This window comes from Egretta garzetta, unplaced genomic scaffold (genome assembly GCF_000687185.1).
Source record: "Egretta garzetta isolate BGI_Z169 unplaced genomic scaffold, ASM68718v1 scaffold79, whole genome shotgun sequence".
Classification (NCBI taxonomy): domain Eukaryota; kingdom Metazoa; phylum Chordata; class Aves; order Pelecaniformes; family Ardeidae; genus Egretta; species Egretta garzetta.
In genome coordinates, this window is record NW_009260791.1 from 3553407 (window position 1) to 3573953 (window position 20547).

Sequence of the window (20547 nt, forward strand, 5' to 3'; positions counted from 1 at the left end):
GGGCTGGCGCCTGAGGGAGGGTCGCCAGGTTTGGGCGCCCGGCTGAGCCGCAGCCGGTGCGGGCTGGAGGGGGACCCGCAGCACCCCGATGGCCCTCCTTCCCCCCTTCTTTTCTGTTTTGCAGAGCTGAGAGGTTGCGGGGGGGTCTTGTGCCCCCTTCCTTAATCTTGCTGGGCTGGCGTGTTTTGAAGAATTACTGTAACGCCGGCTTTGCCGTGCCCCAGCTCACCAACTTTGTCATGAAAAGGAGTGGGTTGTCGTTATGTGTAGTTTGTGCCAACAGTTGTGACCTGAAGGTCTGGCAAATGACCGTCATTTCAGCTGTGCTTTCTGCAGCTGTAATGGTGTAAGCTGACCCAAACCACCTTTTCTGCACGTATGAGGAAACATTCTCCAAGTTCTTGGACTAGTCCTGGGCACTTGGTTTCTAGGTCCCTGTGCAGGGCAGGGTGAGAGATAGGCCTCCCTGTTGTTATCTTCCTCATGAAAGGTTCTGAGATTAGCGAGAACTTGGACTTGCCGGTATATTCCAAATGCAACTGGTTTTATCTGGTGTGCTGGTCAGAAAAAGCAGCCACGCAGCCAGTGAGGTACTATGCGGGAGTTTCTTCTTGAAGCGCTGGCCTCGGTGAACTGTGACTGAGGCTTCAAGAACAAGGAAGAAAATTAGAGTGAAAGGAGAATCAGGTTTGTTAGGGAAACCACGGCTGAGCTTTCCGCCTGTACCAGGCTTAACTGTTGGCTGAGGAAACGCAGCTGGTGGAGCTCCCCTGGTGCTACTTAGGTGACCCGAGTGGTTCGGGTGAAGGAAATAATCGAGGAGGAAGGGGGCAATCTGCTCTCCCTGTGGGTGTGTAGGGTGGCAAGTGGCGGAATATAGGTCTGGCTTGGGAAGCAGACCCAGTGTCAAGATGAGACGTGCCTGGAAGTTGCCATCCAGCTGGCTTGCTGTGTTTGAGGAGAACAGGAAGAGCTCTCAGCCCTGGTGGTGATTCAGTTGCGATGAAAAGTCCTTAGACTTAGGCAGTTGGCAAAGGTTTCACATGTTTGGTTTTTTTTCCTCCTGTTGTCACTATTTTACTTGGCTTGTGTGTAAATGAATATGACGGATTCCAGCCCTGTCAGGAGAATGACTGTTTTGTATGGGCACTGGCCATTGATGTGGCTTTTGTCCTTGACAGCTGATACTGGAGCCTGCTCAGTGCCTTTTGAGCTGACTCTTCAGTCTTCTGTGGGTGCATTGTAAAGTTAGGTTCCCATGGGCGTTCCTGTTTGTTGGTTTGTGTGTGCTTTACTTAGTGTGAGGAAAATACTGTGCCTTTTCACTCAGAGGAGAATTGCTGTCTTGTGTGTGGCGTGAGACTCGCTGGCTGTTGGTGGTGGACAATTGTGCACATGGATCAAGAGGACATTCTGCTCAGAGGTGAAGGGTTCTCTCATCTTGGGTGGATGAGGTAGCATCAACCTGCAGAAAGGTTTTAAACCTTTCTTTCTTCTTAATTTTTGAATTGTCAAGGGAGAGAAGAAAGGAAGTTAAATTTAAAGAAAAAAAACCAAGAGGCGCTACAGATTTCATAGAACCTCAGTAAATCAGTTCTGTATAGCTTGGCCCCAGCTGGCTTTGTAGCTGTATCTGCATGAATATGCCATCACAGTGTTATAGTTCCTTTGGTATGTGCAGCTACGCTTGTGCTTCCTTCTGGAGCTTTGCCTTGTGTTCTTCTGGCTTCACAGCAGCAGTAATACAAAGAAAATGTATTCCTGTTACCAGCCTTGCTTTCCTTGCTGACTTGAGAGAAGCAATGGCACTAATATAGTTTATTTCTTGATTCCATGCTGCCTATCCTGATTATGTCAGTGCTTCTCCTAGAGTCAAACCAAGGTGAAGTTTTCCAAATGCCCGTTTTCCCTGCAGATGGCAGGAGACCATTGCTTGTTCTGTCCTTGAATCAAAATCACTAAGACCTGTCAGACAATTCAGCAGTTTTTTTCCCAGCCTAGCTACAATGGCACCTTATATTGCTGATTTTCAGAACTCGTTTCCCAGATTGTTAGCTGGCAGTTCTCCGCACAGATACTATTTTAATTTAGATCTGCATTTTGATAAAGGAGTGGCAATGTGTCTTGGATACAGCGACTTGCAGCTCGGTTCTTTACCCCCATGTATCCCAGCTGCAAGAGCATCCTTAAAGCTGCTGGCAGCGTGTATGTAGAGAGAAGTTGATTATACGACAGCCGCTTCATCTCTGGTGGCCAACTGACTTGGTGTCTTGTTTACCACTTCATGCAGAGATAATAAAATGAGAAGTTGCCGTGCCGATTGAGGGAGATAACTAATTCCCTGAATCCAGCAAGCACTGAAATTCTGCAACCCAGATCAAGAGACTCAGGCTTCAATTGTCGTAAAACCCCTTTTAGTTGAAATGATGGGTCTTTCTCTTCTTACTCTTTTGAGAGAGAAGCTGCGTGACTTTTGGTTTGCTTTACAGTAAGGAAAGAGGTGGGGACTGAGGTAGCAATAGCTTGGGTCGAGGAACCCATGGCGCCAGTTTTGTGCTGATGTTTCTTCGGTGACACCAAGAGACTGGTTCTGTAAGATGCTAGAGGCAGATCTTGGAGATTCCCAGATGTTGATAGGTGTCTGTGAAATTCCTCAGCTGTGTGGGGAGGAGCCGCACACCTTCCACAGCCAGACCATGCTGGAGCAGAGTTTCAACCAGGCATTTTGTAGCACAGACAAGTAGGGTTAAGGACCATACATTTCAGTGACATCTTGGATATGTACTGTGAAAGGACTAAAATATCAAGGAAATTGCTAGGTCTGTGATTTTTAATGCACAGAGATACAAGTTTAGAAACCTGAAGCTTCATCTAGGAGGAGAATGAGAACTTGTGCCCTGGGGACAGCAACATTGTTGCTCAAGCAAAGGAAAGAAGAAAATAGCTGAGTGGGTGGGATTTTCCTTGAGATGTGGGGGAGGAAAAGACAGCGAGAGTCGGGCTGCTTCTGCAGCGCAATCAAAGAGCTCTGCACACTCACCTGTCGGTTTTCATATGAGTTAGAAAGCTTAGTGGAAGTGTGCAAAGACAGCCAGATCGGTGTGCTTCTTGGGATAAGAGGAAAAAGGAGACATCTGAAGAGGAAGGTAGGTGGGGGGGGAGTAAGGAGGAAGTGGCAGCTGAGGCGATGGCATGGCAGGCAGGAGGAGCACATCACTTAGCCCCAGGAGATGTGGCTCTCCTTACAGACAGCTGCTGTGGTGAGCCTGGGTCTGTTCATTTCATTCTCACTCCTTTATATAGTCTGTGTTCTGAATGAGTAGATACTGACTGTGTAGGCTCTGTGGCTTTTCTTCTGGCATACGTCCTGGGTTTTGTGGGCTGCATCAGTCCTTGCTGTTAGATTTTTATTTTTTTTTATCTCAATCCTGACAGTAAACTGTAATTGAGTGGATAGTGCTGCTGAAACTGAAACGCCCTGTGAGGATACTGGTTTCCTGAACACCTAAAACAATAGCAGCAAAAAAAAAAAAAAGATCTAGTTTGCTTTGGGCTCCAAGAACTTTCAAAGACTTTTTTTTTTTTTTTTTTTTTTTTTTTTTAGGCTTGACTATAAATAGCCCTCAGATCTGGGCAACATCGGTTTGAGAATAGTAGATGGCATTTTGTGGGGTGCGAAGGCTTGAAGGTAGTACCTGATCCTTAGCACACAGGTTCTTGGCTGCTCCATGAAAACCATGAGCCCCGTGAAACCTGTGGAGGCAGGATGTGTTTTGTTCCATCTGAACCTGCTCATTTCAGGGGGTCTTCTAATGAAATGAGACTGTGACAGGTGGAGGTTGAGGATATGGTGAAGCCTAGCACCTCATCAACAGCGATACCTTTGTAGCAACTCTCTTATGGATTTGACATCTAGTGGTACTCTTGCATCTTACACCTCTCACATGTTTCTACTTGTGAGATTTGTCCACACCAATGGAGAGATCTAGCTTTTCTCTCTCCGTTTCTTCCTTTCCCAGGGAAGCTAGCAAACGACAGGCTACAGGGAGCAGCACTGCCGAACAACCTTTTTCAACAAAGAGGAAGAAATTGCTGTGTTCAGGTCCTCACCTTTCAGCAGTGACTCTGTGATGCAAGTTCCAGGAGTTTATCTTTCTGTGATAATCTCTATGGCTTCTTCTTGCTGACATTTGCCCCAGTGTTGGGCCCAAAGAGGAAGGATGCTGAAGAATGGGTACCCCCCTTCTGGCTTTTAGAACATGGGCACTTGTCTAAAGGTATGTGATTGCTCTTTGGCTGGAGGGATGGAACTGTAGAGGCCAGCAAAGGGGATTTGCCGGGCTGGAAAGTCATGGCTATTGTTGGGGAGAAATACCGCATTTAAGCTTTCTGCATGCTACTGTCCATTGCTGCTGCTGTTGAGATGACTCATGAATAACTCCCCTTTTGTGTTTGTTAAAAAAAAAAAAAAAGAAGAGAAAAAAGAAAATGCAACTTAAATGCACAATGTAGCTTCTCACTAACTGAATGGTGACATGGCAAGCTATATTGTATGCATTAGTGTGTGCCAAATTGTTTGTCTAATTGTCACGCACGTTCCTTGCTGCTGCTCTTGTTCCATCTGTCAGCTGTGTCTTATCAACCAAACAGCATGTTGTTGTTCTGGACGTGGTCTTTTTACTACATGTTTGTTCAGCACTCCCCTCGGTGAGAACTTGATTCTAGATTGGCATCTCTAAAAATTGCTGTAGTCTTAATAGTGTACAAACCCAAGGTTTTAGTTTGCATGTTGATCTGCGAGAGTTTCAGTGGAGAGGCTCCACATTGCAGAGTTGATTAGGAAAATACAGATGGACTGTTTTCCAGTTGCATTCATACTTTCCGTAGTAGAGTTATAGGGCAAAAAATGGATTCAGCTCTGCCCTAGAAAGACTTTGTTTGTTCTGAACAAATGGGGATGGTCTTGTCCTCAACTCTTTTATTCCATAGCTCTTTCTTCCAGGGTTGCTGATTGAGGGTCCGCTTCTGTACATTTCGATAGTGGCTCTGCGATGTGCTTTCATAGCAGACTAGAAGTTAACTTTGTGACTTGCAGAAGCAAGTAGGTGTGAGAGTTTAGATGAGTGGCTTTCAGCCGCTGCTGTCAAAGTTTGTGATCCTGCAAAAAGTAGCTGCTTCTTCCAGGTCCCAGAGCCCACTCTCACTGGTTTCTGAGGATAATATGTTGTCCTTCTTTTAGGTCCCTGAATATGAATGGGAATCTGTAGTGGAGGGAGAACTGTTCCTTGCAGCATGCTGTGCTGTTTGCATATTTCAGTCTTATGGCATAATGCTTTAGGGATGTCCTTGGAGAGGAAGACAGATGATCGATAGGTATTTGTCTGAGGAATCATAGATTAAATTTAGGCCAGTGTGTGTGAGGAAGAGTCATTGGACTGGACTTGGCCTATTTTGTATTCTAGATGCAGCTGTGATCCTCGGCTGTGTGTCTCACCGAAGGGACCTGATGTTTTACATTATTGGTAAGTGAAGGAAAGGCTGCCACTGTATTTGTTGACCTCTCCATAGGCTTTAGAAGGGTTTTTTGAAAGCCTCTGCTTTCATGTTAGTTCAGAGTCTACAAACTCAAAACAAACATGAAGTTACACTGTGCCCTCCACCTGGCAGACTTGCCTCCCCACCATTCTTCTTGTTCCTAAAATCCTTCCATTGACCTCGTTCCAAAGCCATCCCCTTACTTTTTCTTTCAAGAACTAGTGCAGGGTTGTTGCCTCCATGATGCTTCTTAATCCAGTCTTAATGTCATGTGCAGGGGATGTGTGGTTATATGACCCTTTCCCTTAAAGGAATCTCTGTAGTTCTAATTTGCAACTCAAAAGGAATTCCATGCTTCTGCTGGGATGTCTGCTAGCCATACCTGAGACTCTGTGCCGCCTTTACCTATTTCATCTGTTTGCAGTCATCTGCAGAGTTTTAAGGGACTTGTTATTCTCTAACCTTACTTGTAGCATAACACAAACCGTAAATGTTCTCACAATAGCTTCTGTCTTAAACACCTAATTTGCAGCTGAGTAGAGTGTCATTAATAAGAGGCTTTTTGGGCTGATGCAGAGGGGATTTTGATGCGTGACTCAGCCGTGCTGCTGCAATCACCCTCTCTTCTCTCCTTGCTGCAGGTGGGATCACGGTATCTGTGGTAGCTTTCTTCTTCACCATTAAGTTCCTCTTTGAGCTTGCCGCACGTATAGTCAGCTTCCTTCAGCATGAGGACCGGGAACGCCGAGGGGAGCGAACTATATATGACTACGTGCGAGGCAACTATTTGGATCCCCGGTCCTGCAAAATCTCCTGGGATTGGAAGGACCCCTATGAGGTGGGCCATAGCATGGCCTTCCGAGTGCATGTAAGGGAATATTTCTGTTTCTATGTAGCTTTGGGGGCAGGAACAGACGTCTGAGTTAGCAATGGGCTCTTCAAATGTTTTTGTTGGGGTCAAGCTGAATGTAACTTAGGAGTAGGAAAGCTACCTGTTTATGTCTTCTGCCACCTGTAACTGTGTTGCAGAACTCTCTAAGTGTGTATCTGAGGTCTGCACTCCTTAAAATCTTATCTCCTTCTCTTTAGAATCCTCTGAAGAGCCGGAGGAGACCAGGCTTGTCCTATCTCCTGCTTCCTTTACTGGGAAGTGAGTGGGCTGAGCCTTGCCTTCAACAGACTTGATGCTATCTTTTGGTTGTGCAGCTCAAGTTGGGAGCGTGGGAGTGGGCGTTTTACCAACCCAAGAGCTGTAAAGCTTCATGGCTGCTCCCCTTTCCTCCAAAATTGAGTGCTTGTCTGTCTGACCTGGAAAGGTCTGCCAAGGACTCTTGTTTCCCTCCAATCCCAAATGGCCAAGTCTAGGGGAATGGGACAAATATGCAAATAAGATGGGTGAGGGGCCTGAACACCAAGAGTTTGGAGCCACAGAGAGGAAGTTTGAACAGGTTTTTCTGGGCTTGTGTGCCCAACTTTCTGCCCCACCTTCCCCTCCTGGAAGGGTATCAAAATAAGAAGAAATGTTCAGCTAGGTTGCCATACCTATCCCTCTCGGGAAAGTGAGGAAATCCCTTCTGCTTGAGGGCGAGTGAGGAGTCCTAACTCCAGGCCAGGCAGTGAAAAAGAGCTGAGGGGAAAGGGACTTGTTCTGTTCCTGCTACTTAAATTTATTCCCTTCACCTTATTAACTTTCACTCATGGCAGCTCCAGCAATGCGCCCTTCCACTTCATGCTTATCTCCCATTTGCTTAGCCCTTTATTCATCAACAGTACCTGTTGCATGCACTGGTTTCTCTCACTGGCGGACAAGATACGTACTACTTCAGCCCCACACCCTTCCTTACTTAGAAATGGGGAATAATAGTAACCTTTTGCTGACTGCAGGCTGATTACAGATGGCAGGCAGGATCTGGCCCACAAGCTGCTGGCTCTTGAAGAGGCATGCACATAGGGTTTCAAGGTGTAATCCTTTCCTTGTAAGGAAGTACCAGTTGAGGTATGTTACCTTCTGAAATTGTCCAGCAGATCACTTCTGTGACTGAGCTGCCTCTGATTTTATCTAACGCATTGTTTTCATGCTGATGCTTCGTATCAGTACAGACTGGGTCAGCTCCTTAGGTCAGCATCTTCTGCACACTATTTTCTATAACAAACTGGGGAGAGCTTTTCCAGAGCTTAGCTGTACAAATGGACAAGATCTGCTTGTTTCTTTGACAGGATCTGGCTTTGCTTTTTTCCTTTCGGTAGTGGGTTCTCTTGGTTCTGATATTGCACTAACAGTGCAGAGATGAAATGCCTAGAGGCATGTTCTTTTTAGGGCACTCATTTGAACCCCAGCACCAAAGAGAATGAGGTTGTTCAATGCCCACTTGCGCCCTGTTCACTTGGGAGAACACAGCCTGTGTGACAGAGCTGGCTGTTAATTTTTTTTCCTTTGCTGAGCCGGGGTTCTTGCCCTTGTTTCCCCAAGGTGACTTGCTTTCTCCTCCTCTGTGTGCTGCATTTTTTTGCTGACCTGGACTTCTCCATTTCCCGTGCAGTTATTCTATAAAAATGGACAACCCTTCCCTGCTCACCGGCCTGTGGGGCTGCGAGTTCACATCTGCCATGTGGAGCTAGCAATTGATATTCCTGTAACCCAGGAAGTTCTTCAGGAGCCTAATTCCAATGTGGTGAAAGTGGCCTTCACTGTGCGCAGGGCTGGGAGATACGAGATCACTGTAAAACTCGGTGGCTTGAATGTGGCCTACAGCCCCTACTACAAGGTGTTCCAGCCAGGTAAGGTCTAAGTGGCCCTTATTGTTATTCAAAGTAGATTTGGAGGTATTGGAGGCAGTTAGGTAAATGTGCTTCCAGCTAAAATAGGTAGGTGACAGGGAAAGGGTTACCCTTTGCCATTTTCCTCTTGCCACATGTAGATCCCAGCAATAGACCTATGGCTAAAATGTACTTGTGACTACCAGTATGTGACAAAATAGAAACTGCCTTACAGAATAAGCCGTTAGTGCTGCTTAAACTCCCTAACTGCTTGTGTCGTGTTCTCTGTTTTGTAGCAACTTCTTCATGATCCATCTAGTAGTCAGAGAATGCCTTTTGTTGAAAGTATTGAGTTATTTGTATCTGAATGGGAAATGCTGTCATGATTTGCCTCATTTCCTCTTTTGAATACTGTACTCTATTTCTTTAAGCTCCTGGAGCAGTTGCTACCTTTGATGATATACTTTAAAAACATTTCCTTTTTATCCATTTTAAATTTGTTTCCTTTACTTTTGGTTTTTTCACCCAATCTGCATCTTTTCTATTTCATGTACATGTTCATTGAAAGTACTTCCATTCCATTGCATTGTGAATAGATACAAAGCTTGCTAAGATACCCCTCAGAAAGAGGGAGTTCACATTTAACTTTGATACCTTCCAGGCTAAAGTTTGTTTGGCAAGTTGAATTTGCAGGTTTCCTTGGATGTCAGCCAGCTTGTACTTTGTAGCTGCATTGGGAATGAGTTCTTGAAGGTTAGAATGGAAGAAAGAGCATTCTTTAGAGGGCTAGTAACTGGGTTTGGTTTATCAGTATTAAGTTTCTGACCCAAAGCAAACTCTGCACCACGCCAAGTATTTCCGAGCTCAAGTTTTTTGTGGTTTTTGGCTTGTTTGGTTTTGGTTTTTTTTTTAAATATAGGGGCATAGAATGTGTTTAGATTTTATCTGTTTTCAAGGGTGTTGTGCCCCTAGTTCCTTTTCCTTTGCTCTTTGTAGCTTCACCTTGGAATTTGTTTGACTCTAAACTGTTGTCTGCTTCAGGGATGGTGGTTCCTTCCAAAACCAAAATTGTCTGCCATTTCTCCACTCTGGTGCTGACCTGTGGGCAGCAGCACACTCTGCAGATAGTTCCCAGAGATGAGTATGACAATCCCACCAGCAATTCTGTGTCCCTGATAGATGAGCACAATTACAGCCTCTCCATCCATGAGGTAAGTGCAACACCATCCCTTGCTGCTTGACTTCAGGTGAGCTAGAGAGCCCCCTTTCTTAATCTGTTTTCTGTTTAGCTGGGTCCCCAAGAAGAAGAGAGCTCTGACGTTGTATTTGAGAAGTCTGTAGTGTCCAATCGGCAGACTTGTGAAGTGTTCTTCCGACTCACCTTGCACTCCAGGGGGTGTTTCCATGCCTGCATTTCCTACCAGAACCAGCCCATAAGCAATGGTGATTTTGACATCATTGTTCTAAGTGGTGAGTCAAGAGCTACTCAGTATTCATTCTCTGGGTGTCCTCTTACCAGATGCTTTGCATACTTTGTAGCAAAGTTAAACGTGGCTTCCCTGCAGGCTAGCCATGCTTAATTGCTCAAGGAATGCCTATTAATTTAAAAATGCTAAGGTAAATGAATTTGCTGCTGACAAGGGAGATCTCTGAAGGCTCTCTGTTCCATCAGCAGATAAAAGCATGTGGATTTTTTCATCTGTCTCAGGAGGTTTATCTCTGAAATTAGGCAATTTTTATTGCTTGCTGATATTTGGCATCTGAGCCATACCATAAGTGAGCCAGTCATGTATTGTATGTTAAGCTATATGGATGAAGAACACTGCATGTAACCTATGTGCTTTTTTACAATTTTGTAATTACTGGTTTCTTCAGGGGTGAGCCAGTCTGCAATGTGGCTGTCATGTGGCTATACCTTCAGGCTGGTACTCTAAGACAGAGGTTCTGTATGCCTTTTTCCTTTTTTCTTGAACCAGTCACTGTCTGAAGCCAGGACAGATAAACTACTATCTTGAAATCTTTTCATCCCGCTCCTGGGTTCTCTTTCTCAGTTTCAGTTGACCAGGTTCTCCTTTGGATATGTAGCCTGTTTTTTGAAATCATAATAACTAATTTGTTGGTGGTCTGTGGATTGTTTACTTTTTGATTTTGGTCTCCATTAAGATTTACATGACTCTTTTATATCCATTTCCCTCAGAGAATGAAAAGAACATTGTAGAACGCAATGTGTCCACCTCAGGTGTCAGTATTTACTTTGAAGCCTACCTTTATGATGCTCCTAGTTATACCAACACTCAGTGGCAACTTCCACCAGCGCACCTGAGCTCCTCCCAGCGCCGTCCTTCTACTGCAACTGAGGATGAAGACGAAGATTCTCCCTCTGACAGCCAAACCCTGGAGAAAGTGAAGAAACCTAAAAAAGTGTACTGCTATGTGTCACCTAAGGTAGATATCACAAAGTTACCACTCTTGAGTGCATGTTTAAAGTACCCTGCAACTGAAGAGTTTCCTTGTGCCCTATATCTTAGCTCCAGATTTACGTGCCTCAGATTTTGTTAAAAAAGGTTTGCCTAAGGCTAGACAGCAAATGTGGAGCTCATGACTGAGAATAATGTTAAAATGCTCCTTGAAGTTTTAGGACACCATGTGTCTTTCTAGGTCTGATCCAAAGCCTGCTGGGAATTTTCTCCCTGATTGTTCACTACTCTGTTTGGCTTTCCTTTGCTCTGGTCAGGTCAGACCTGCAATTCCCTTTCTTAGTTTCTGATACTTGTAGATTGGAACTTAGAAGATGACACTTCTCAGATTTTATGCCTTTGTCCTGTTTCTTGAATGTTTCAGGGGAAAAAAGGGAAAAAAAATGGTCAGAGGACAAAGGGTAAATGTATAAGTAGAAGAAACAGAATTCAAGCAAGTAAAGAGAAACTGAGGATTCTCTTATAGTAAGAATATGTTAACAGAAACTATGACCCCTTATTATTGCATTCAGGGAACCAAAAAGAAAATTCCAATAAATCTACTAATAAATTTAAATTCACTTCGACAATATCCACCCAAGAATGTTAAGAGACCTGGCTGACATGGTTCCGAGGCTGCTCTCCATAATCTTTGAGAAGTTGTGAAGATCGGTGGACATCCCCGAAGACTGGAAGATGGCCAGTGTAATCCCCATCTACAAGAAGGGCTTGAAGGGAGGATACAGGAAATTATAGGCCCATCAGTCTTACTTCGGTCCCTGGGAAAGTTATGGTACAGATCCTCCTGGGTGCTATCACGAGTCAAATGAAGCATGTGATTGGGAAAAGCTAGCATGGATTCATCAAGGGCAAATTGTGCTTGACAAACCTGATTGCCTTCTACGACAAAGTAACCTGCTTGGTTGATGTGGGATGAGTGGTGGACACTGTCTACCTGGATTTCTCCAAGGCTTTTGATATGGTTTCCCACAGCCGCCTCCTAGAGAAATAGATGCATTGTGGTCTAGACAAGTGGTCTGTGCAGTGGGTGGGGAACTGGCTGACAGGCTGCACCCCAGAGGGTGGTGGTAAATAGTTCCTTTTCAAACTGACAACCCTTTGCAAGTGGGGTCACCTCAGGGATTGATATTGGACCCAATGCTGTTTAGTATCTTCATAAGTGACCTGGATGATGGGATCAAGTGATGAAGTTTGCTGATGATATGAAACTGAGTGGGGAATTGGACACTTTGGAATGGAGAGCCACCCTGCAGGAAGACCTGGATAGGCTGGAAGAATGCACTAACAAGAACCTTATGAAGTTCAACAAGGACAAGTGTAAGCTCTTGCGCCTGGGAAAATAGATTTCAGGAGTGCAGCACAAGCTGGGTTCTACCCAGCTGGGGAGCAGCTCTGTGGAAAGGGACCTGGGGATCCTGGTGGACAACAAGCTCAATATGAGTCAACAGTGTGCTGCTGTGGCAAAGGAAGCCAACAGGATTCTGGGTTTCATCAACAAGGGCATTGCCAGCAGAGATAAAGAAGTCAGTATCCCACTCTACTCAGCACTTGTCAGGCCACACCTGGAATACTGTGTTCAGTTTTGGTCCCTGCTATACAGAAAGGGTGTGGACAAGCTGAAGAGGGTCCAGAGAAGGGCCACAAAGATGATCAAAGGGCTGGGAAGCCTGTCATATGAGGAAAGGCTGAGAGAACTGGGTTTGTTCGGCCTTGAGAAAAGAAGACTTAGTGGAGACCGTATCACCGTGTTCCAGTATTTAAAGGGTGGCTAGAAAGAAGGTGGAGACTCCCTTTTTACAAGGGGTCGCATGGAAAAGACAGTGGGTAATGGGTACAAGTTACTTCTGGGGACATTCAGTTTGGACACAAGAGGAAGATTTTTCACAATGAGAACAATCAACTGTTAGAATAATCTCCCCAGGGAAGTGGTGGATTCATAAACATTGGGCACTTTTAAGATTTGACTGGACAGGGTGCTGGGCCATCTTGTCTAGACTGTGCTTTTGCCAAGGAAGGTTGGACTAGGTGATCCTTGAGGTCCCTTCCAACCTGGTATTCTATGATTAATCTGTCAATCTGAATGCATTTTGAAAAATGCAGTAATAAATATCAAAATAAAAGACTAATCCATGGAGGAATTGCTTTCCTGAGAAAGAGGGCTGTGAAGCAGTTATAGGACGGAGGGTGTTGCTAGAGATTTCTAAATCTCTGCTGCATGCACCTCTAAGTACTGACTTTGGCAGTGAGTGCTGGGTCCTTGTGAGCTCAGTGTCCTTTCATCCTTGGGGTATTGTTCTGGGCTTCTGTACTCTTTTCTATTGCAGTACCTGGTAAAGGACATCACCAGAAGTGGGTACTGTTGCAGGTTCCCTTTAGGTGCCAAAAGCTGTTAATGCGATTCTGATGCTTGCATAATTGTATCCCTGGACATCTCATATATACCCAGAGCATCTGTCCTGTACAGTAGATAACTGTTACTATGCTGTTATTTTTTTAAGAGGTTGCTGTTCATATTTGCTTTGTTTCTGGAGAAACACTGCTCATCATTTTTTCCAGTCATTGCAGCTACTACAGGCTTGTGCAGGAAATGCTTTTGTGTTTTGTCTAAAGATGCTAAAATTTCATCTTAGCTTGGTCTCCAGAAGGAGACAGTTCTACAGTTACTAGTTATTTGTTCTGGTAGAAATACACTGAGAATAAATGTCTGCAAATCTCCTGGATTTAGCAATTGCAAGTGTTTTTTAAAAGTTGTTTGAAATGGTTGTGAAAATTAGGGAGTAGTAGCAGTAGTTCTGTTAGGCAGTGTGACTTTTTCCAAAACCTTTTTGTCAATGCATTACAATCTTGTCCTGAATTTAGCCTCTCAAGTATACTTAATGTTACCCTCTAATTAGACTGTTGATGTTCTACTGAATACAGTATAAGAATACTGCTGTAAGGTCTGTGTAATGCTGCTGTCCCATGTGTTGTAAATGTGCACAGTAAAGTCTTACTGACGAGCTGTTTACAGTTCTGTACAGCTTTAAAGGTTTTTATGTATTGTGCCAGAGGAAGATGTCACCAAATGTTGCAGAAATCTGGCCCTGGGGTTGGAGGGAGGTCTGGCCTTATGGACCTGTCTTGTGCCTCATGTTTCAGGCATGACCCTTAACAGATGTGTGACCTCTAACATTTTCTTTTCGTTGTGGTTACTCAGCAATTCTCAGTGAAAGAATTCTACCTGAAGATCATTCCATGGCGCCTTTTCACCTTTAGAGTATGTCCTGGCACAAAGGTGAGCCTCTTTCCATGTAGCTATCTCTACACCTCCATGTTATTAGCTTGTGGTCCTTGTGAATGACGGCCTGATTTTTGCTTTTGGAGAGAAGGGCTGCCACCCACAGAGCAATATTTTGTTGCGTGGAATTCAGACTTTGGCATTTCCTCTCGGTGCCTAAATTCTGCTAATAGTTATGAATAGCAGACAGTTGTATTGCTTCTTCCTGCCTTTTGTCACAATCTTAGGCAAAAAATCTTGATTTGTTTTGCATTTCTCTTGTTTATTTTCCTTGTAACCTTGCTAAAATGCTGTGATTGTGTCCACTGAAGCTCCTAGGCTAGGGTCTGAAGTTTGAAGCAGCCTCCTAACTGGAGTCCAGATGCTTGAAATAGTGGTCCTGTTAACTGCATCTGCATGGGTGAGCAGAGAAAGAGCGCAAGTGGTGCTGCTTTGTCTACTGAACATGCTGTGCCTTCTGCATGATGGGTTTACCCTTTCTTGCATCTTTTTGCTGCTAGTTTTCATACCTTGGTCCTGACCCTGTGCACAAATTACTGACACTGGTGGTGGATGATGGGATCCAACCCCCTGTGGAGCTCAGCTGCAAGGAGAGGAACATCTTGGCAGCCACTTTCATTCGCTCTCTGCATAAAAACATAGGTAAAGGGGCGGTGAGGTGGGTACGTTAGTCAGGAAATTAGCACTTGAGTCTGCTAGTTTCCCTTGGGAATGAAGATTGTCAGCACTGAATGACCTCTGATGAGAACTCTGATTCCTGGAGTCTCATGTTCTGTTCCTGTTGGTGCTTCCAATGAATGTATTTCATCATGCCAGCTGTTCCTTTTCAGTTTGGCTTTTCTGTCAGGCTCTTTGGAAGTGCACCTGTGAGTATCTGAATGTCAGCAAGACTAACTGCAAACTGCCTTTAGAGTTGTTTCCAAACTTTTCTGCAATAAACTCATCCTTGGGTTGTGAAGCTGACCTGTGCAGTTAGCCCTAGAAATGCCTTCTGAATGTTTGGGGTGTTGGCAGCTCAGGCCTGACTGAAACTGTCACTATTCTCAGGAGGCTCTGAGACCTTCCAGGACAAAGTGAACTTCTTTCAGCGAGAGCTACGTCAGGTACATATGAAAAGACCTCATTCGAAGGTCACGCTGAAGGTCAGCCGTCACTGTCTGCTGGAGTCGGTGAGTGTACATGTCACTTTGCTTAAGCCCTCTGCTTCTTCCATTCTTTTTCTTCTGCTCATTGCCTGAAGAAATCCAACTGGCATATGCTAGGGCAACCACGCTAAAAATTATTTAGTCCTGTTTCAAAGCAGATGCCAGTAGACAGCTTGAGATGGGGGGAAAAAGAAAAAGTAATCTCAAGGTAGCTCCTCTGTGTTCAGGTTTGCTATGGTGTGGGATGCTGTGTTCCTTCTCTACAGCCAGTAAAATCAGATCAATTTCTTAAGTAATTAGGAAACTTCAACTCTGATAATTTTTTAAGGAACTCATTGCAGAGTAAATCAAGCTGTGAAAGATGTTTAGGGTAAATGCATACATAGCTTGTAAGAGCAGGAAATCTGCTGGTGCTGTTCTGTTCCCACTTCACGTTGGAATGTCAAGTCCAGAGAGAGACTATCTGGACCAGATTTGGGAGCAGAACCTAGAGCTCCTGAGTCTTTACCTACTGTTTTTCTGGTACAGAGCCATTCAGAGAGATAAGCTGTCAAGTCAGGTGTTACTGAGCTGCACGCATGAAACTCTTGCATCAACAGGCTTCTAGTAGTGGTTCAGTGGGATGATAAAATATTCCATAGAGTCCATGAGTTAATCTTTACCGATGCTGGCCTGAGCTGATGTGTTTCTGAAATTGAACTGAAGAAAGTGTTATTCATATAATACAGTTCCTGAACACTGTGTATGCAGGGCAGGCAGTTATCCTGACATGTCTCACAACAGTAATGTTACAAAGATGGAAAAGGACATTTCTGGGGAAAGCAGGAGTGGCTGGGATTTCGCTTGATTTACACTCAGTAAATCTGTGTTTTGGAGTATTTTCTGCACATATGAGCTTGCGGTGTTTGCGAGATTATGTTTCGATTAATAGCTTGTTACAAAATGACTTCACTTCAAAACAGTATTTCCATGACTACTTTTCCCTGCTATTTTTGGAAGTTCCTGCACTGTCACGGGCACTGGTGTTACAGCCTAGTAAGACAAATTAAATTAAGTGCCATAATAATAATAATAAAAAACATAAGCTTTAGTGTCCAAGGTTGACAGGCACAATGAATGTGACCAATGTGTTTAGTCCAGAGGTGTAACTAGCATCATGCTCTAACCTATTTGAAGATAAGCTAAGCCGAAGCTACCTGTATGACTGAGGACTGCTGTGTAGCTTTTTTAAATTTCCTTTAACTGGGATCCAGAATTGGGACACAGGAAGTTCTAGACACTTGAAATATTTTGTTATTTTTTGCATCGTGACTTGCTTTAAGTATGAACTCAGTGAATGCTTCAAGCTATTTTCTAATGCTCTCTGAAATGTTCCTTTTTTTAAATCTAACTCGTGGGCTGACAGTGCTTTACAGAAATTGCTCCTTCCCACAGGCATTTTAATCCTTTAAACAATACTGTACTGCAGCCTTGAGAGGGATACCTCTGTGCCTAAGACCTCGCACTGGTTTTTAGATGAGCTGCATTTATGTGGATAATGTGTCTCATAATAGAAAATGAGGAATTAGCTTCTGTGGCTTTGGACAAATAAGAATTAGACCTTAGGAGTCCTAATTCTCAATTTTATGCTTTAGAGTACTAGACTGTTTCTTGGGTTTTGTGTTGCTTAAATTGCCCATCCATGTGTGCAGGATTGCATGTTGGTTATGGGGTGCCAAGCAGTAATGGCTCCTGCTTTTTTTTTTTTTTTTCAGTCTTTCAAAGCAACACGAAATTTTTCTGTTTCTGACTGGAGCAAAAACTTTGAAGTGATTTTTCAGGATGAAGAAGGTGAGTTATCTTGTGAATATATTTGAGGAGGAAATGAAAGGAATGATGGTGGAATAGTTTTAGTCTGAAATTCTGATTTCTGGTAGTATGTATCTCCCACAGCATTCTCCTAGAGAAGCTGGTGGCTCACGGCTTAGACAGGCATACTCTTCGCTGGGTAAAAAAACTGGCTGGATGGCTAAGCCCAGAGAGTTGTAGTGAACAGAGTTAAATCCAGTTGGCATCCACTGACAAGCAGTGTCCCCCAGGGCCCAGTTTTGGGGCCAGTTCTGTTTAATATCTTTATCAATGATCTGAATGAGGGGGTTGAGTGCACCCTCAGTAAGTTTGCAGATGACACCAAGTTGGGTGTGAGTGTTGATTTGCTGGAAGGGAGGAAGGCTCTGCAGAGGGACCTGGACAGGCTGTATTGATGGGCTGAGGCCAACAGAGTGAGATTTAACAAGGCCAAGTGCCAGGTCCTGCACTTCAGTCGCAACAACCCCATGCAATACTACAGGCTTGGGAAAGGGTGGCTGGAAAGCTGCCCGGCGGAAAAAGACCTGGGGGTGCTGGTTGACAGCCAGATGAATATGAGCCAGCAGTGTGCCCAGGTGGCCAAGAGGGCCAATGGCATCCTGGCTTGTATCAGGAATAGTGTGGCCAGCAGGAGCAGGGATGTCATCCTTCCCCTGTACTCAGCCCTGGTGAGGCCACACCTTGAATACTGTTTTCAGTGTTGGGCCACTCGCTACAAGAAAGATGCTGCTTTGCTGGAACGTGTCCAGAGGAGAGCAACAAAGCTGGTGAGGGGTCTGGAGCACAAGTCTTCTAAGGAGTGGCTGAGGGAACTGGGGTTGTTAATCCTGGAGGAGAGGAGGCTGAGGGGGGAGACCTTATTGCTCTCTACAACTACCTGAAAAGGAGGTTGTATTGAGGTGGGTGTTGGTCTCTTCTCCCAGCTAACAGGCAATAGGACGAGGGGAAACAGCCTCAAGTTGCACCAGGGGAGGTTTAGATTGGATATTAGGAAAAATTTCTTCCTCGAAAGTGTTATTAAGCGTTGGAACGGGCTGCCCAGAGAAGCAGTTGAGTCCCCACCCCTGAAGGTATTTAAAGGATGGGTAGATGTCGCTTAGGGACATGGTTTAGTGGTGGGATGGCAGCATTAGGTTAATGGTTGGGCTTGATATCTTAAGAGTCTTTTCCAACCTAAATGGTTCTATGATTCCATGTCTATCCTTTGTGGCTTTCAAGCCCTTTCGCTTTCTCACAGATGTTAGCGAATTATTCTGCTGGTGCTATTCTATCCCTACCTTACATAGGGACCTGAGGCCCAAATGAAAAATACTAGGGCTACGTTTGGGAGCAGAATCTAGAGTTCTAGAGTCCCTGTCTACTGCTTTTTTGCTATGGAGCTGTTCACTGTGATGAGCTCTCATGTTGGGTAATACTGAGCAGCATGTATGAAACTCTTGAATTGATGACCAAGCTTGTTTTATCTTGTAGCTCTGGACTGGGGAGGTCCACGCAGAGAGTGGTTTGAGCTCATCTGTAAGGCGTTATTTGATACCACAAATCAACTCTTTACCCGCTTTAGTGATAACAACCAGGCCTTGGTGAGTCTGCAGTTCCTATGCTGAATGCACACAACTGTGTGCATTGATGTGCTGCTGGTTAAATAATGCTGCTGCTAAATTCATTAAGTGGTGTGCAACCTTACCCATTCTTTAGCTAGCCTGCACAGTCACTTCCAGTGCCTTCTCAAATCTTTGTTTGGTGATCTTGACCCATTGAAGTTTCAAAGAACTGGCTGGATTAACAGTCAGCAGGGAAGGCTGGATTTCTGGGCAAGAGGAGGTGGCATCAGAGTGTCTGTTGGGTCTGAATGTGTCAGAATCCATTTCTGCTCCTATACAGCTTCTGGCCTGTGCATGTGAAACATTTTCTATTCTTCCTAGGCAGCCCTAGGCATTTCTCAGGCTGCTCCAGGAGCTTTTCTATAAAGAGAGATGACCAGACTTGAACTAGTCCCATACTTGCTATTTGTGCCAGTCTTGTCTGCTACTTGGATGTTTCATTTTGCTTCCTCTTCGCAGGTGCATCCAAATCCAGGACGTCCCACATATTTACGACTCAAAGTGTACGAATTTGCAGGCCGCCTAGTAGGAAAGTGTCTTTATGAATCATCTCTGGGAGGTGCTTACAAACAACTGGTTCGAGCTCGCTTCACCCGATCCTTCCTGGGTCAGATCATAGGACTTCGTATGCATTACAAGGTAAAGCTTCCCAGCCTTGTCTGAAGCCTCTGTTGGTTTGAGGAGAGGTTGAAGGCTGGTGTAGTGGAAGGAGATCCAGAGTCCTGGTTAACAGTGTATGTTGGGTTTTTTCTTCTCTTTCTTCCACTTCTCTACCTTTTTTTTCTTTCACACAGTATTTTGAAACAGATGACCCAGAATTCTATAAATCCAAAGTTTGTTTCATACTGAACAATGATGTGAGTGAAATGGATCTGGTCTTTGCTGAAGAGAAGTATAGCAAAACAGGACAACTGGAGAAGGTGAGGGAGGCAGTTCCTGAAGGTGGGACAGTTTAACCCCTTCTGCCTGCAGCAAGGAAGGCCAAGAACTGTGTGCCCCAGAAAACTGAGCTTACTCTGGGCAGTAGCTCCTTGCTTGGGTTTATTTTGGTTGGGAATTCAGGTTTGGGGAATGCTGCTCACTCATGTCAGGTGTTCTCCTGTTTTCAGGTGGTGGAACTGGTGACAGGAGGGGCTCAAGTACCAGTGACCAATGAAAACAAAATCTTGTATCTAAATCTGCTTGCGCAGTACAGGCTGGCTACTCAGGTTAGGGAGGAGGTGGATCACTTCCTGAAAGGTAACATGCTGTCTGCTCCTCGCTCCTTTCCCTGTTATGCCCCGAGGGATAGCACTTGCTGCTTTGCTCTTCTCTTCCAGGTCTTAACGAGTTAGTTCCTGAGAACCTCCTGGCTATTTTTGATGAGAATGAGCTTGAGGTAATCTCTTACCTCCCTAAGCATCTCTATCCTTACTTCCCCTCCTCTCTGACAAATGAATTGCTTTCTGGATCTGGAATAAAGCCAAAATGTTTCTTCTCTAACCATTTTAAACATCTGTAACTTGCACAGTAGCTGTTGCCTTGTTTCCTGGGTTCCTGACTTTCTGACTGCAGTTTCTTTGCCTTTCAGTTGCTTATGTGCGGTACTGGAGATATCAGCGTCTGTGACTTCAAGGCACATGCTGTAGTGGTTGGAGGATCTTGGCACTTCCGTGAGAAGGTAAGTGAAAGGGTTTCTTCCTCCTGTTTGCTAAAACCAGTTATCTCAACTACAGCAGAAGACAACTTAAACTGGGAAAAGATTTCTTGGTTGGAAATTTGGCTTCCAGAAGGACAAACTGGGAGATTCGGGGGTCAAGAGTAGGACTGCATGCATTATGAAATAATGTTTCCCCCTAGAGATATCCTTCAGCCTGGCTGACTAGAGATGATGTTTAATCAGTTACCAGCAGGAAAAAATCAGCAGC

General features: G+C 44.6%; 2 protein-coding genes across 5 annotated transcripts in view; one reads left to right on the forward strand and one right to left on the reverse strand.

Moving 5' to 3' along the window:
• FCF1 (FCF1 rRNA-processing protein) overlaps positions 1–316 on the reverse strand; it is a 5749-nt gene extending 5433 nt beyond the window's left edge. The window contains exon 1 of the mRNA XM_009646602.2: positions 230–316. Within this exon, the coding sequence (XP_009644897.1) occupies positions 230–316 (87 nt within the window). The remainder of the gene's footprint in view (positions 1–229) is intronic.
• Positions 317–3771: 3455 nt separating this feature from the next.
• AREL1 (apoptosis resistant E3 ubiquitin protein ligase 1) overlaps positions 3772–20547 on the forward strand; it is a 21145-nt gene continuing 4369 nt past the window's right edge. Inside the window, exons 1-17 of one of the 4 annotated variants that reach the window (XM_009646671.2) lie at positions 3780–4277; positions 5463–5522; positions 6177–6403; positions 8076–8313; positions 9334–9503; positions 9582–9762; positions 10490–10737; positions 13966–14043; positions 14547–14688; positions 15094–15215; positions 16946–17021; positions 18510–18619; positions 19100–19279; positions 19435–19560; positions 19750–19879; positions 19960–20018; positions 20211–20300. In XM_009646671.2, the coding sequence (XP_009644966.1) occupies positions 5507–5522; positions 6177–6403; positions 8076–8313; positions 9334–9503; positions 9582–9762; positions 10490–10737; positions 13966–14043; positions 14547–14688; positions 15094–15215; positions 16946–17021; positions 18510–18619; positions 19100–19279; positions 19435–19560; positions 19750–19879; positions 19960–20018; positions 20211–20300 (2193 nt within the window). In that variant the 5' untranslated portion in view covers positions 3780–4277; positions 5463–5506. Of the gene's footprint in view, positions 4278–5462; positions 5523–6176; positions 6404–8075; positions 8314–9333; positions 9504–9581; positions 9763–10489; positions 10738–13965; positions 14044–14546; positions 14689–15093; positions 15216–16945; positions 17022–18509; positions 18620–19099; positions 19280–19434; positions 19561–19749; positions 19880–19959; positions 20019–20210; positions 20301–20547 lie in introns of all 4 variants that reach the window. The other 3 variants (XR_004842997.1, XM_035902019.1, XM_035902020.1) reach the window with 3 other exon arrangements.